This window comes from Opisthorchis viverrini, assembly GCF_000715545.1.
Source record: "Opisthorchis viverrini unplaced genomic scaffold opera_v5_116, whole genome shotgun sequence".
In the NCBI taxonomy this organism is placed as follows: Eukaryota; Metazoa; Platyhelminthes; class Trematoda; order Opisthorchiida; family Opisthorchiidae; genus Opisthorchis; species Opisthorchis viverrini.
This window is the reverse complement of record NW_008751772.1, coordinates 972,755-989,632: the sequence shown is the minus strand read 5'-3', so window position 1 is coordinate 989,632 and position 16,878 is coordinate 972,755. Positions and strand designations below refer to the sequence as shown.

Genomic DNA, 16,878 nt, shown 5'->3' with positions numbered 1-16,878 from the left:
ATCTTTCGCGAGACCACCGGGACTGATACAGCTGCCCAGGTAGACAAATTTGTCGACTACCTCAATCGGTTCATCCGCAAGCATGAGGCTAGGGTTCGAGCCCACCCAGTCTTGCATGCAGTAGCACTTTACACTTTGCAGGTGTGAAGCGCATGCCGAACAGCGAGGCAGAATTATTTAGATTATTCAATATTGTCCAACAATTCATCAATGATTCCTGGTGACAGTTGTCATCAATCAAACCACGAAGTATTGATTATCCTACACCATCCGTTCAACTTCACATTCTGGTAACTGTGTGCAACTAATGGCACAGTGATCACTGCCTCAAGTGTACATCGACCAATTGATGATTTTACGCGAACCGTTGTGAAAATTAGATGGATTAAAGCAGGCGACTGACGCGGAAGTCGAAGAACTAGGTCACCAGACGCATAAACAAGTTTGAAACATTCATGTTCACATCAAACAGGGGAAGCAGTGGACCCGAGTTTCGCTCTTATTAGAGCTCCCCCTTGGACTTGCGGAGGTTTCAACTCCGGACATCTGACATAAGAGGTTACCACTAACCCACGAGCGCATCCTGGACGCAACTGAATTGACGCGCGTTAACAGGAGAACGTGTTCGCGCTTGAGCGATGGTTTCCCGTCGACTGGCTTGGTTGCGTCGATCGAATGACCAACCTATCAGGACTTCCCAGTCAGGTAGCGCCATGAACGATTAAAACTTGCTGCTGATACGTGCGTACTACAAATGCCGCAACCGTTTCCAACTAAAATTCGCACCGTTTCTGATTCCACCCCGAGTTCGGATCCATCACAGGCCCTTTCCTTTCTCAAAAATATAGTTTCAAACGCAGAATCTTCCGTATTCGCGGGTGAAAAGAAAGGGTGTAAGCAAAGAGAGCAGAGCACTAAACTCCCAATCTGAGTCAAAACAATTTGCCGCACAGTTTTTCTTGCTCTGCTTTTAAAAAGAATACTTTACCTAATTTCGTCATCTCCAGGCATGAATTCCCTGGCGCCGACAGTGGTTTGCGCATGTTGTGTGTTGAACGAGTCTTTGTACGAAGTTCACTTGGGGAAATCATCGATTTGCTGTACAACAGCAAGGTACGTCACTCGTGGCTGAAAGGTCAAATGTCCGAGGTCGAGACTACCCGGGGTTTCGCGAACACTGATCTCTCCAAATAAGGACTAAACAACTGCTTTTGGACTTTTCAAAGTACGTGGGTCTCCCTTGCATAGTGGAATCTCCATTTTCAGAAACACCATTCAGAGGCACTCAAACTCCTTGCTATGGGTTATTCTTGGCTGGAACCCAGATAAATCTCTCGTTTATGATGTTTTTAAAGCAACTGAATGTGCAGTACCAGGCTGGCTCATGTTTCAGCTGGTAGGATATTCGAGATACCGCGATACGTAATACACTACTCATAGGGTTGCTGAAAACTCTCCGACAGCCCATGCCCGATTTCGCCTTTCTTGGCACTCATCAGGTGGGTGCGCAGTCCCGAGTTCCCGTCAATCTTATCTTCTGCTGACCCTGGAGGGTCTATGCGGTACCTTTTCAGGTTCAATACTCACCAGATGCTATATTCCTTCATTCTCCCGAAATTAAGTCGAGTTAAACTGATAAAATAATATGACCTGGACGGAAAAATATCGGTCAACAATCAATCTTCATCGTTTCCCAACATGGACTTATCAAGGTGCGAGGTATTGACCATTAGGTCCGTGGTTTTAACCCACCCTTCCTCATGGTAACTGTCACGAAGAGAACGGACCTCATCGCGGTGTGACGGTTTGCACCTTTCACCTGGCAGAGGGATATGAAAGAAATCACGAAACTTCTGGGTGCTGTCGGTGCTACTCGCCCTCCAGGATGGGGACCGCGTGATCCTCGCTGCGTCTGATTGGAGACCTGACAGTATTTCAGCACTGTGCTTCCTTCAAGTTACACTGTAGCTATGCACTGAAAGGACACTACGGTCGAGCTTTTTAACTAAACCATTTACAGCTCCGTGTCTAACTACCCCGGCAAACGGACCCATGTTCAGAGGGAGCCAGAGAACAAAACCAAAAGAGAAAAACGAACAACGAAACTGCGCAATTCAACTTGATTCACAGGAGGCGACTGATGTCGTCTGCGTGCCACGGGGAGGTCTCATGCAGTGCCACGTTTCTCCCTCAACCGGGACGCAATGGCCTCTAGGAAGTCCATAGTGGTGAGAAAGTGCTCTGGCTTGACATCCTTCAACCCATGGATACAAATGGCCAAGTCTTTGGTCATTTTTCCGCTTTCCACTGTCTCAATGCAGGCCTTCTCCAAATCGTCGCAAAACCTAAGCGCGACAAACGAAATCGATTGGTTATCCACGAAAAGTACTTTTTTTAGAAAGCGACTGAAATTACGGAGAATGATGTTTAGGGCAGGCTACGGCTTGTCTGACAACGTTCGATCAGTGGGAAAGGAGGCCAATCTAATGAAGCTAATGAAAATGAACATCCCAAAACCCCTCAGGAGAACTGTCAAGAGCAAAGCTGCTAAATTTTGTATATATACTACTGATGAAACATGTGAGTAGCTTCTGGTCAAGTGTCCAAGCGCCGTTCGTTCATCTGATGGAAGGTTGAAATGCAAATGGTTGTAACACTTGGCACTGCTTGTTCATTACTGTTTAGTATTCACACAACGGGTATACAGTGACTTGCTACCTGAATACACCTTGAAAAACTAAAAGGAGATTAGAACAGAGACATTGAACGTATCTCCGATGCCTGCAGTGCGGTTCGGCATGCGCTTCATACCTGCAAAGTGTAAAGTGCTATTGCAAGACTGGGTGGCCTCGAATCCTAGCCTCATGCTTGGCAGCGAAGTATGAAAGCCATTACCAGCAAACTTAGCTGCGCTGGTCACTGACGCCTTCCTGGATGGGGACCCCGAGACGGGCCACATCAATGGCTAGAGACATTGTCACACATGGCCCAGTCGCGCCCTCAATGGCGCCCATGCATCAAAGCTATTACCTTCAATGCATGGCTCCCTTTCCAATCCCCCCGGCTGACAGTCCATTGGCGTCCATTGGCAGTGCTGTATTTACGCACCAATTTATCAGCTCCCCCTACCTACCCCCCCCAAATCATCGGTGAACGAAACTGCGGCAGCTACAACCACGGTACGACGAGTACGTGGTTCATACAGCTGACAGTGATGATGATGATGCAGTACGGTCAATATAGCTCAGTTATGAAGGCTCAAACTCGCTGATCGGAACGTCCGTGGTTCAAAGCCAACTGTAGCCACTGCTTAAGCTTGGGTAGCCTGGAGATACTTGAGCCCTCATGCTTCCTTCAGGGGCACGGTAGCTAGGCACCGAAGACATGTTACAGCTGTATGACTATTGTCATCAGTATTAGTAGTGCCTGAAACGCGGTTTTCGCCCACCCAAACTAACAGAAACTGTTGAGTTTGGTGGCAGTGCTATGAATACCGACTTTTGCTAATCGATTCTTGGCTCGCAAGAAAGATGGCCGCTGCCTAAACGGCCCTTGAGCGCTGCATCTGGAACCATCGCTGAAAGGCAACCAAAATAAGACAAAACCTGACCAGTCGAAGAATGAAGATAAGCCTTAAATTTCCACCACCCTCGGAACCTAGTCACTTGGCCTGACAAAGCTTTTGTTTAAAAAAGCGAAACGTTGTCCAGCAATAAATCTACCGATTGTCACCAAACTTTTTCGAAAAAAGCTTACTTGATCAATTCCTGATTGTTATCCAGTTTGCCCCGATGTGCCAGACCACGAGTCCAGGCGAAAATGCTAGCAATCGGGTTGGTGCTAGTCGGTTTGCCCTTCTGATGTTCCCGGTAGTGTCTGGTTACAGTGCCATGCGCAGCTTCTGCCTCGATAGTTTTGCCGTCCGGACACATGAGCACAGAAGTCATTAGGCCAAGAGAACCGTAACCTGCGATCAGGAAAGCAAGAGGATGGAATCCGGATAACCATTCCATCTTTATTTGTTGCTCAGATCCCTCCACAAAGACGAGGTCATTTCGGTGACATGAGATTTACTACGAAGCAAAGTGGGATAAGGCATCCAACCAGAGATATTCTTCTCGCCAGGGGTCACTTTTCAACTGATAGCTGTACGGAGGCCAGCCGTCCCTAATAACCGAACACTACATCATTTGGACGGATGTGTCACGTGCAGGACACGGGCCAAACGAAGGCATGTCATGATTGGTCAGAATGCCAGCCAATCCGAGTGAAGCACCTTTGGCTCGACGCTTCTCGCCCCCTCACGGACATTCTGGCACGACCTTGTGGAACACTCTGTGACTACCCTATAAATACAGTTGTAATAAATTTCTTTTCTCTCCATAAATGGCTGTGTAGGGCACCGTGCCTTACTACCCTATAAATACAGTTGTAATAAATTTCTTTTCTCTCCATAAATGGCTGTGTAGGGCTACCGTGCCTTTTGATATATCATAGTGGGCGGAGCAGGAAGCCAAGGGACCGATACAGAGTTGGACGATCGTCCATCAAGACACAACAACTGGCGACGGGTATGGGACACAACAATAGTAATTCGCAGTTTGAGGGGTACGTTGGAGCTTGATCAAACTCGCATAAGCCTTGATGCACTCCATTATCGACCCGGACTCCTCCTGTTGGATCAATGCTTGCAAAGTCCAGTCCAGGTGTACGGTTAGATCGGTCACTTATTTGAACGGGGTTTGACTAATCCTTGGCTACGAGTAGAATTCAGGAGCCCGAGATGGCGCGGTGGCCAACAGGCGAAATTACTCGCAGCAACGTTCGTGGTTCGAACCCCGGCATCTTGACTTCGCCTCCCTAGGCCTAAGAAATCTTACCGTGTTCCCGCCCTCGTGCTTCCTTTGGGTGGTCATCTGGCGACAAAGTACCGGAAAGGTGTAGCAGCTGAACAATTGTTGTGCTTCAAGTAGCACCTTTCACCATGACTTTGTGACCTTTTCTAAGATTTGACTGCAAGTGCAACATCCACTGGTAAACCGATCGGTTTGGTGGATGAGTGATTTGAACAGAAATAAGGTGAACGTGCCCACTACTGGTCAAGAACCATCTACAGAGGCCCCCAGGATCGACGGGGACATCGATCCTTCGTTAAGGAGGATATCCGGAAAATGGACCGTACTCCCCAACTTAAAAGGAACGGTCGGTAAAGATCAACGTTGCTACAATTTTTGACGGGTTTTGGTTACCGCAGCTGGCAAACGGGCTATTGTGCTATGCGACGCCTGCAACCACGCTCTTTTCGCCGAGTCCCGCTAATCGGTGGGACACCTTTTGCAAACAAGTCGCGAAAGGTTGCATTGAAAACGCAGAATGTTCGACTGTAAAAGGTGAAAGCCGCGGTGGTAGACCAGTTAAAAATCATACGTTGGACTGGCCTAAGTCACCTGACCAGCCAAGTCAGTGCATTCTGAAGGTCGGATGGGATGGAGAAACATACTACAACAGGTGTGTAGATCGCTTAGGTGTTCCAAATCGCCTGACAACCAGCTCGCCTGGCGACCCAAGCCATCGTCACCAGAAGCACTCACATCAGTGCTGACACTGATGTTTCACTATCGTACGATCAAAAAGTTCATCTAATTATATTTAAACCCGTAAGATGAAAAGATGAAAGGGTAAATGAGGGAGGGAACTGGTACTGGTCTATAGGTACCCACACACCCCACCCATAGTTCGTGTGGGTTGGTGTCGGCGAATCCATAACGAGGCAATTAGAAAGCGAGTTTTCGGTTGTGCAACGGGTACTTCCATTGAAGAATGTGTCCAGCACCAAAAGCTGCGTTGGTTGGGACATGTTCTGCGTATGCCTAACCATTGGTTGCCGAACAAGGTGCTACTTTCCATGCCCAACTCAGGGAGGCGGCCAACCTTTGACTTGGCAGAGGAGTGTGAAGGATATCACTAAACGCTTGGGTGCTGTCGATGCTACTCGCCTTCCAGGATTGGGACCGCGTGATCCTCACTGTGCCTGGTTGGAGACACTACAAGATATGGCTGCCAGCCGATGTGAGTGGTGTTCTTGTTGTCAGTTTCTATCCAGATTGCCTGAGTGAGTGACTGGAGATACGGGTACCTCGGAATGATTCTGGTAAGCTAGCACTAAGTCCCTTCCCCACACATCTTCATTCTTTTCTTTACAATAAGACTTTCAAATGAACGGCAGTGAAGCATCGGTGTTGAATACTGATGTCATACTGCCAATGATGATGATGATCATGATGATGACAACACCAACGCTCTTCTAGATCTCCTTGACACCTTTCTGCCAATTAACACGTTTGCAAGGGGCAATCCTCGTCTCGGTAGACGTTTCTGCATGCGTAGCACGTGGCCAAACCACCCCTGTTGATGGTCATCCGCGACTAAAGTGCCTACTGATGAATTCGAACCAAGTTTACAAAAGTACCTCGACCGATATTAGAACTGAACAACAGGACATGAACACAATTCGGCACAAAAGTAGACACTGCTGGTAAGACTAAGCGAATATCAACAATGCGGAATCGGGGGTCGGTGGGGGGAGGGGGACTCACCCTGTGCAACAATATCGCTTTGTACGTCTCCATCGTAGTTCTTGCAAGCCCATACGAACCCGCCGGATGATTTGAGTGCTTGGGCAACCATGTCATCGATCAGTCGATGCTCGTACCAGATATTGGCTGCTTCGAAAGCTGTTTTGTAGTCCCTGTTCGTGGAGGAAGAGGGCAATCATCACATACAGAGCAGTTGTAGGTACCATCGGTGGTAGAAAAAACCAAGCAGGCGATGTACTACCCTACATGACGACCAAGAAGCTGTGTATCAAATTGGAAGACGCTCATCATCATCATCATCATCATCATCATCATCATCATCGACAGCATGACATCAGTGTTCAACACAGATACTTCACTGCCGTACAACCATGATTTATTTGAAAGTTTCATTATAAAGAAAAGAGTAAAGGTGGACGGGGAAGGGACTTAGTGCTAGCTTACCACAATCATTCCGAGGTACCTATATCTCCAGACACTCATTCAGGCGATCTGGATAGAGACTGACAACAAGAATGCCACTGACATCGGTTGGCAGTCGTTTCTTGTAGTGTCTTCGGTGAGGCACAGTCAGGGTCATACGGAATTACCCGTTGCACAACCGAAAACGCGCTTTCCAACTGCCTCATTACGGATTCCCCGACACTAACCCACATGAGCTAGGGTTCTGAGAAAACGATTGTCGAACATTTGAAGACGTCTCAGGTCCGCTTCTCGAATAGGCCAAGTCTCACAGGCATACAACAAAACAGCCCGTAATGTAGCTTGATACACACGTCCCTTCAGATTCAGGGATACACACTGGAAGTTGTCTTCCATAGCAGCTCCAGTCGGGGACTGCACGCCTACCTGATGAGTCCCAAGAAAGGCAAAACCGGTCGTGGGCTGTCGGAGAGTTTTCAGCAACCTTGCGAGTGGTTTCCTTTATGAAAATAACTTCGATATTCGCGAATATCGTGCCAACTGAATCATGAGGCGTCCTGTGTGCAGCACATTCAGGTGTAGAATATCATAAACGAGAGATTCAATTGAGTCTCTCGTTCCTTTGGTTCACATGGAAGACACAAAGAAAAAGGACACCAAACGAAAGCATCAACGTGTGTTCCACAACGAGCAAGTACCTATTTCATGCTACACTTGGGCAAGTGGACATGTCTGCAACAGTTGAACATCGCGGTTGGGTGAGACACCAGCTGATCAACGAGCTGGCTCATAATCAGCGCTGAATGTTTGTGCGTGAGATTGCTCCAAACCTAACACGCTTGAATCAGCGTTGGAGCTGCAGTTCTCCGAAGCCAGCGTGAGACTTATGTCGAAAAAGCGTGAATAACCAAATTGAATACGGCATGACAGTGTTGCTAATCCAAACCCAGAGCAGCCGACTGTAAACAAGAAGAGATACCTGACTGTTTTTTTGTCTTGTGGATGCCGCATTAAGCGAGTAAAGACAAGATGACCGGTCAGTGTCACGTGCAACAAAACGGAAGGACCACACTCTAAACGACGCCGAAATTCACTTAAGTTTCCCGCGACCCAATGAGTCATAATTCTTGCTAACGTAAACAGTATGAAACGAAATATCTTAGCCTATCCGACCTGTTAGTACAAAGTGGTGTTCTTCTACCTTCAAAGTCAACCCGTTGGCTTCTGTGTCAAAAAGGGAACGAATAAACAGGTACAAATACTTAAGAATTAGTATAAAGTTACCAAACGAGGATCGGGTGGCATATCCATAAACGAAAAGAGAGTTCGATCCAAACCGGTTCGTTCCCCCTCCCCCTCGAAGAAAAGGCTTCAGCCGAACCACAAGTGGGACTACGGAGCATAAAAGTACGTCAGTGTTCTTTGATGAGAGCTTCGGAAGACACCCTCGTAGTTCAGAATGCTTTAAACGAATTTTTCCTGGTTAGTTGAAGCCAGTGACCGAGTACACGTCAACTTGTAATCCCAGTGGACAGATGCCGTGCAACCCGAAGCAAGCACCGTTCCGTTCAGTGCGTAACTGTCATGCCACCCGAAGGAAGCACGACAGCTAGGATACTGACAGCTTGTCCAAGCCCAGACAGGGGAAGTCGAGGCGCACCGAGGTACTGCGATGTCCGGACGGGAGCAGTCGAGATGCAGGGGTCGGGTTCGAACCACAGTCAGTAAGTTTACCCCTTAAGACCGCTGATACATCGCGAGTTCATCTATCAACTTCAAGCAATCCGGACGTTTTAACTACGGTAACACCTCACATGAGATCAAGTGAACAAAAGCTGCGGTGTGCAGCTGTAAGCTACAGAAATGAGGAAATTGAAGAAAACAGGGAAAATAATGCTTTGACAATACGACTCACTTCACATAGATTTCCTCGAATATATCTTTGAACCGACCGTCGTATCTTTTCAGAATTGTGTTCTTTGTGCTCATATAGAGCGGCCACCTTTTGCTCAGCGCATACTCGAAACAGCTGTAGGCGAAACCGCGAATACTCTGGAATTAAAAACCGTGAAGTTGTCAGTCTTGTTTCCGAAATGTGTTGATTTCAACCAGGAAAAAAATTCGTCCAAAAGCGGTAAACGGGTGTTGAAAATACGACCTTTGTGCGATCACTTTCATGCTCCTGATGGGGGGGGGGGGTACAACGCGGAGGAAGAGGGGGTTTACTGGTGCACCTTTGATGCAAGTTACGTTACACAGATCATCGCCCGTATGAAGATGATCTAGCTTCTGAGATGCCTCTTACAAGATGTATCATGAAGTTTCATGACAAAAGTCGGCCGAATGACGAGTCCAGAGCTACACCGAGTTTTGTCCAAAAAAGCAAACGTGGTCGACAGCAACATTGGGTATGAGAGGCAATAGAATAGGGAATCCGTTGAAGAGATCTGTTGTCTTGGCCTATTTGGTCAGTACAGTCTTTGTGGAACTCACGAACGATGCCCACACTTAGTTCAGCTGTAACACCCTTTTGGTGTCTCGTTGTCATACCATCCGAAGGAAGCACGAGGCTTGAGACAGTCAGGTTGCCCAAGCGTAAACACGGGCCGCCGAGATGCACAGGCTGGGTTCGAACTACGGAACTTCCGGTCAGTAAGTCCGCACCCTAGCCACTGAGCCATCTCGAGTTCAGGATCTCCCTAAAGTATAAAGGCGTGCTGTACAAATGCACCAGTTCTTAGGGACTGGTGCCCCGCAGTCTCTATCTTGTGAATCAATTCAGTTCAGCTTACTAGCTCACAAACCACGCACCGAAGTGCAGTGGTCCCAACCGCTATACTGAGGATAAGGAGAATGAAAGCCATGCGTTTGAGGCGACTGCCTCGTCTGTGAGTGGATGACAAACGAATCCGGGGCTATAGCTTTGCTGCCATTGGCTGAGAACGTGACGCAGCCATTTCTGTTAGGGTCACCAACCATACGTTTGTGTCAACCCGCGAGCCCAATCCGGGAAGACGGCGGTTACGAATGTGAGTGAGCTGACTGGTAAGAGACCCCAAGCTTCGTTACCCGGTCGTGAACCGAGATTGCCTCTGGGTCTGGTACAAGGCTTGGAGAAGAGGGGTCTCATCTCGAACGACATCCAACCCCTCCTCGCCACACAGGCGACGTGCAGTAAAATAAAACCGGTGTTGAACACTGCTTGTCGATTCACGCTGAATTGCGGCGGTCGCCCGGTAGTCAGCTAGTTTGGAATGGAAAAAAACAGAGCACGCCATGATGACCAATTCAGCCTTGGCTAAACTTGCAAGTCTAGACAGGAACTCGGCTAGAGCGAAAAGCACACGAGATGTCGGACGGTCCAAAATTGTCAAACTATCTATTGTCAACCGGATGTGCAGAAGAGGACCGAAGGCCGCTAAGGAGCAAGATCGTCCAGTATGTTTCAAGCGCTACCGGACTGCCAAGTCTCGACAGGTGGGTTAATCGATCGACACAACCAAACTGTGGTTACTGGGTCTACCAGTCAAACGTGAACATGTTCACCTGTTCAGACGTAAGAATTCAAATGCGTCCAGCGTGCACTAGTGGAGTAGTGATAACACGCTCCACTCGCATGTCAGATGTGCGGAGGTCGAACCCCGGGGTATGGACATGTACTGCTGATGAGCTCTAATAAGGACGCAACTCGAATCCAGTACTCGCTCCCTGTGGCGTGGACTCATGGGAATCATTGCGCCAGGACAGGAGAACGACTGTTCAAACACGAAGGAGGAAATCGTTCAGCTGTAACACCCTTTCGGTGCCTAGCTGCCACACGAAGGAAGCACGAGGGCTGGAATACTGTCAGGTTGCCCAAGCCCAGACAGGGGAAGTCGAGAGACAGAAGTCGGGTTCGAACCACGGACCTTCCGGTTAGTAAATTCGGGGGGAGGGAGGGAGAGACAATAAACGGAGAAACGAAGGACTGAGAATGTGACCTAAGAAGTACGGAAGCCAGGTGAGAAAAGTGCGCTTGAAGATGGCGTGTGCACAATAAAAGCCAAACGAGGGACCATGAATTTTAGCTCCGAACTGATTAACGCTTCGACGAAGCAACAAGCTAGTGAAACTCCCCCCCCCCTAATTAACAGTTTCGATATTGACAACCGGCTGAGGTCAATCAACAGTTCAGTCATGTGCAGAACACCCGAACCGGGGTCCTTAAGGTCGGTAGACCCGCGCTTTAGCCCCTGAGCCATCTCGCCCACTCTCTGCAGTTCCCCGCTGCCTTTTACACGAATGCTAGAAGCGCACCTTCGAGAAAAAGCCAGGTGGGTGCAACCCGTATCTTACAAGCACGCACAGTTACCGTGGCACTGTGTATTCTTACCAAGTTCCGAACGGGCCGGACACAACGAACTCGGTCAACGATCAGGTGGGCAAGCTTTGTGCGCTAAGCGTCAGGTCAAACCAAACAACACGGAACAAACGGAAAACAGAAAGAGGGGCAGTTCCCCCCCCCAAACACATCAACATGTCAAACGCGGAGTTCACACTTTGGAACCATGCTGGAATAGTTGGATAGAAAAATCCCAGGGTGAGTGAACCGCTGGCCAACATTAGTCGTATACAACGGAGACAAGGCTTGACGAACATACGGTTTGTGGGGGGTTAGGAGATTCAATTGGATTGGTAGCTAAGATGCCAGCCAGTAGTTGGGCCAAGGTCATCAGAAGAATGACCCTAGGACGCACACACACAGAATTAATAGTGGTCCCGAGAAATACATTCATTTGCAAATCAATTTGGTTTATCACGAGAGACTCAAATGAATCTCTCGTTTGTGATATTCTACAACTGAATGTGCTGCACAAAGGCCGCCTCATGATTCAGATTCGATTCGAGATACCGCAGTATATTTTCATAAAGGAAACAAGGTTGTTGTCGAAGAGCTTTCAGCAACCTTGTGAGTAGTCTCCTTTATGATAATAGTGGTCCCTGTGTGAGTGGGCGGGACTAGCGAATGGGTTTGACCAAAGGGGATTGGAGCATGTGGACAGAGTACATTAGACAGCCCGGGATGGGGTGACAGCGAGCAAAGCCTGCAACAGAGTAGCGCTTTGGTTCGGTTTGACTGCGCCCCGTGTAGGACCGAGAAAGGTTCAACGTTTGTGCTGTACGTCGTTCATTGTGTCCTGCTGCCGCTAAACAAGGCACACTGGCTGGATTCTCTGGCCCAGTTATGGAGTTGGACGTTCGAACAGACTGCAGTGCGGCTGTATGAGAAAAAACTCAGTGAGGTACTTGTGAGGTTGCTGAAAGCTCGACAAATGCGCTCAGTTGCAAGTCAATTTGGTTTTCACGTAGGGTTCAACTGAATCTCTCGTCTGTGATATGAACATAAGGTTAACGGAAACTCGGGGACTGCGCCTACCTGATGAGTCCCAAGAAGGGCGAAACCGGTCGTGGGCTGTCGAAGAGTTTTCAGCAACCTTGTGAGTAGTATTCTTTATGAAAATATACTGCGATTTCTCGAATATCGTGCCAACTGAATCATGAGGCGGCCTGTGTGCAGCACACTCAGTTGAAGAATATCATAAACGGGAGATTCACTTGAATCTCTCGTGAAAACCAAATTGATAGGCAAATGGATGTATTTCTCGAAAACAGCCCAACTTGGGTTCAAGTAGAACATAAGGTTGACGGAAACTCAGGGACTGCGCCTACCTGATGAGCCCCAAGGACGAAACCGGTAATTGGCTGTCGAAGAGTTTCAAACCACCTTGTGAGTACCAAAAATATATTTCCATCATCACCTTGGGCTTGATACACCGAAAAGTTTAAAGCCTTAAGGCGCCAGACAGAAGCCGTATTCGGATTACACTCAGTAGTTTATTATGAATTGACTGGATTTAGTCAAGCTCACGACAAGCGCGAACGAGAAGTCCCTCTCAGCACCACCAAAGTGAAAGTCTCGAAATTGTTCAATGCGCCGAGATCTCGTCAACGGATATGTTGACCGGACGCTATTTGAGCAGTTGGCTGAACGTTGTTCTGGGACGTGCGCTTCAACAAATTCGTCATACAGGCGCCTGAGTAGGAATCTAACCAGTGGCCTTTTCGGACATCTCAAGGGGTTTTGGGGACCATCGAGTATAAAGTGTGTTTAGGGTGTGAAATTTCCGTTCTGTACCACTACTAGTATTAATACTATAAATCTTTAACTGAAGAATATGGGTAGCTCATGAAGGAAACTACTCACAAGATTGCTGAAAACTCTTCGACAGCCTACGACCGGTTGGCTCATGTTACAATGGTCGCACTTGGTTTGTTCACTAAGCTGAGCAATTTGGTTGCGATTCAATTCAATGCGTTGAGTGGAGGTGCATGGTGGTTGAGCATGCCTGGGCTGATGTGGGACCCACTCACGCAGGTCGAAGTTGACCGAACATTGGTCGCTTGGGTGAACGTTCATATTGGCTCATTGGTTGGCCTGCTTTCTGATTGGTGGATGTCCTGGTGACCTTGAGAGCTTCGATGAACCCATAATGAGGTAATCTTAAGAGTGGGACTGCGAGAAAACTCAACCCTATTCGACCTAGAACATTGGCATACTGTGACTTTGTCTATCTGGCGGTAAAAGTTCACCGCCGGTCAACCTCATGTTCAAGATGAGATTTGAAAATGCGCCAATTTAAAAACAGCAAGCTGTGAAGTGAAGCGATTGTGAAGCAGTTGCGAAAAACAGGCGAACCATGAGACCTAAAAATACCAAGAGTATTCGCAGTGTTAGCCCAGCGTTTTTTTCTTGTAAACTTACGAATAAAAGACCTGATAGTAGTATAAAGATGGTGAGATCGACAAGTTATCCACCCAAATATTGATAATGTACTGTCTACAAGAGCTCCGGACACCTAAGAGACACCCAAATGATTGACCCCTGTGCAATGGGCTCGAAATGTTGTATTCCAAAACACGGAATGTCCTCCCTGACCATCGTGCTTCCCTACCAGAATTTCTGAAACTGATAAGTCGAACGCCAAAGTTTGATTGCCGTGTCTTTGGCAAATCTTTTTTCGTTTCCGTGATTATGTCTACAGGATATGCATATCAGATATGCTCGGAATGGATGCACCCACAGGTTCTGACTGTTTGTAAAAGCCGGATGGTGGGATCACTGCTGATTGGCCAATCGGAAGCAGCTCAATAAAGAACAGCGTAAATTGACGTATCATGGAGGCAACAAGAGGAACACTGGTCTACTCAAAACTGAGCTCTAATCGATAGCAATTCGGCCGTACCATTACAAGTTAGAAGTAAATATAAGATTTGGCCAGCACGAACTTACCTCGTCCGTATTATACATCGCCATACTGACGCCTCCGTCAGGAAATTGGAACACAGTGTGTCGTTCGGGCGGTTTAGCTGTGTCCTTTGGCGTAAAAACTAACTCAATCGTTCCAGGTTCTTTGACAACGATGTCGGTGGCTTTGTACTGGAATGGAATAAGTATGGTATATGCAGAAAAAATGTTGTCAAGTTATCAGAAGAAAGCATGAGGGGTGAGATACTGTCAGCTTGCCCAAGCCTAGACTAGAGCACTCGGGAAGTCGGTGATGGGTTCGAATCACCAAAGTTCCGGTCACTGACCCCACCTCCAATATAAGCTTTGATAGTAGGACAAGCGACGGGCGAATGTTGGGGATCTAAACTAAACCTAAGACGGGATCTGTACACAGATTCATTCACCGCGACTATTGTTCGCTGTATCTCTTCGGTCAACAGCTGTTAACTAATACTGGACAACCACTATAGCTAACGTGCTCGAAGGCCGTAACTTCGAACTGATGTTACACTCAGTTGAACCCGCACTGAAAGCTTACTGTAGTCGCACAGTTGTACTGGCCACCCCTTTGGTTCCCGTGGGGGGAGATGGTCCAAGTGGTTAGAGCGCGAATTTACTGACCGGAAGGTCCGTGGTTCGAACCCGACCTCTGCCCCATCTCGACTTCCCCTGTCTAGGCTTGGAAGCCTTATTGTAAAGAAGAGAGTGAAGGTGGACAGGGAAGGAACTTGGTGCTAGCTTACCAGAATCATTTCTAGACAGAGAAAGTCGAGAGTCAGAGGTCGGACTCTCGACTTCCCCTGTCTAGGCTTGGGCAACCGGGCAGCATCCCAGCCCTCGTGCAACCTTCGGGCATCTAAACACCGAAAAGGTGCTACAGCTGAACGATTCGAACAATTAAACCAACAGCATCATCATGCGATCGATGGCCAGCTTGCATAGCTTAGGGCAAACCGTAGAATTCGCGACATACACAATAACCAAAGGCCAATTCGACCGAATCAAAGAAACCGTAGTCAAGATGACACCCGAGTTAGGCCGGTTTGGAAGACTAAACTGTCATGTTCTGGATTGCTAGGTATCAACCTGATTTTGGTCTTCAGCATCGACAAAAGTGGACATGAAGACAACATACCTCCATCGAGAGACCACCCCCAACTACTCATTGTTATCGTCCTCGACAGAGGTAAAAGCGTTCGGCTGTAGCACCCTTTCGGTGCCTAGCTGCCATGCCACCCGAAGGTTGCACGAGGGCTGGGATACTACCAGGTTGCTCAAGCCTAGACAGGGGAAATCGAGAGGACGTTCAGCTTTAGCACCCTTTCGGTGCCTAGCTGCCATGCTACCCGAAGGAAGCACGAGGGCTGGGATACTGCCAGGTTGTCCAAGCCTAGACAGGGGAAGTCGAGAAGCAGCAGGGGTCGGGTTCGAACCACTGACCTTCCAGTCAGTAAATTCGCGCTCTAATCACTGAGCCATCTTGCCCCTTCTTATCATGGATAACGTCGCAGTAGTCTAATCTTATTTTGTCCAGCGTCTTTTGTCGAAAAAAAGGAAAATCGAATCCTGCTTTGCGGAGTAAGCTTCTCCGTCGACAAGTTCCCAAGTACGCTTGGTGTGTTGGTGAAATGCGGTCACTTTGGTGAGATTGAGCACATCATGATAGCAAACAGACTGCATTCACGAAGTAGTGAGTTCATCATCACCAAAAACAGTTGTTATATGGCAAAACGAAGCAGAGCAGGAAGAGCAAAGAGACAACGGGAAAACGGCTCGGTGATACGAAAAGAGTCATGAATTTAATCGCAGAACACCTCCAACGATGCCACACACTGAGTGGGTATAGCTGAATACAGGTTACGTCACAGCAAACCGCTCATGCCACAAGCTGAGTAGTACTAGGTTGTGTTCTGCATCCAAAACTGCTCAAGGCCTCGATGAATCAAATGACAGAAAAAGAGGTCGGACTAGAGGACAGTTCACGTCTCCTGAGCTCCTGAGCTATCTCGAGACCGGCTAAAGCTGTTAACAAGATGCCAGGAGACGTCACGACCGTGCCTGTTCGTCGAATGGCCGACTATGGACTATAGACTACTGACAGCGTGTCCAAAAAGGAAAGAAGAGAGGGCTCTTCCCAGGACGGGACTAAACAGACTATCATGCAAGGTTGAGTCAGCCGTTTTGACTTTGTCGTATGTCATTGCCTTGGGTACCTGGTTTATCCACCCCGAATTCCCAATTTTTAGCTGGTCTACCACCTGCAGCTCCCACTTGACGGAATTCTGTTTGTCAGGTGTTGGGCATCATTCCGTGCGCTACTTAACCGAAGCATGCGATTCTCTTCGGAGATGCGGTAACACAGAGATGTCGACACACCTATTTTACCGAACAGAAATCAGATCAGAACTCACATCTGAAAACTACTACAGCATCGTCGGAAGTCATCATCATCATCATTATCAGCTGTAATAACCGCGTACTGGTCGTACACTGGTTGTAGCTGCCACAGTTTCGTTCACCGATGATTGGGGG

At 48.0% G+C, this 16,878-nt stretch overlaps 1 protein-coding gene across 1 annotated transcript in view; it reads right to left on the bottom strand.

The window, feature by feature from the left end:
* Positions 1–2,167: 2,167 nt before the first annotated feature.
* The window catches only part of T265_05892 (hypothetical protein), a gene marked incomplete at both ends in the record, with an annotated part of 27,758 nt that continues 13,047 nt past the window's right edge, over positions 2,168–16,878 (bottom strand). Inside the window, 5 exons of the mRNA XM_009171021.1 lie at positions 2,168–2,405; positions 3,757–3,967; positions 6,597–6,748; positions 8,935–9,071; positions 14,350–14,496. Of these exons, the coding sequence (XP_009169285.1) occupies positions 2,168–2,405; positions 3,757–3,967; positions 6,597–6,748; positions 8,935–9,071; positions 14,350–14,496 (885 nt within the window). The remainder of the gene's footprint in view (positions 2,406–3,756; positions 3,968–6,596; positions 6,749–8,934; positions 9,072–14,349; positions 14,497–16,878) is intronic.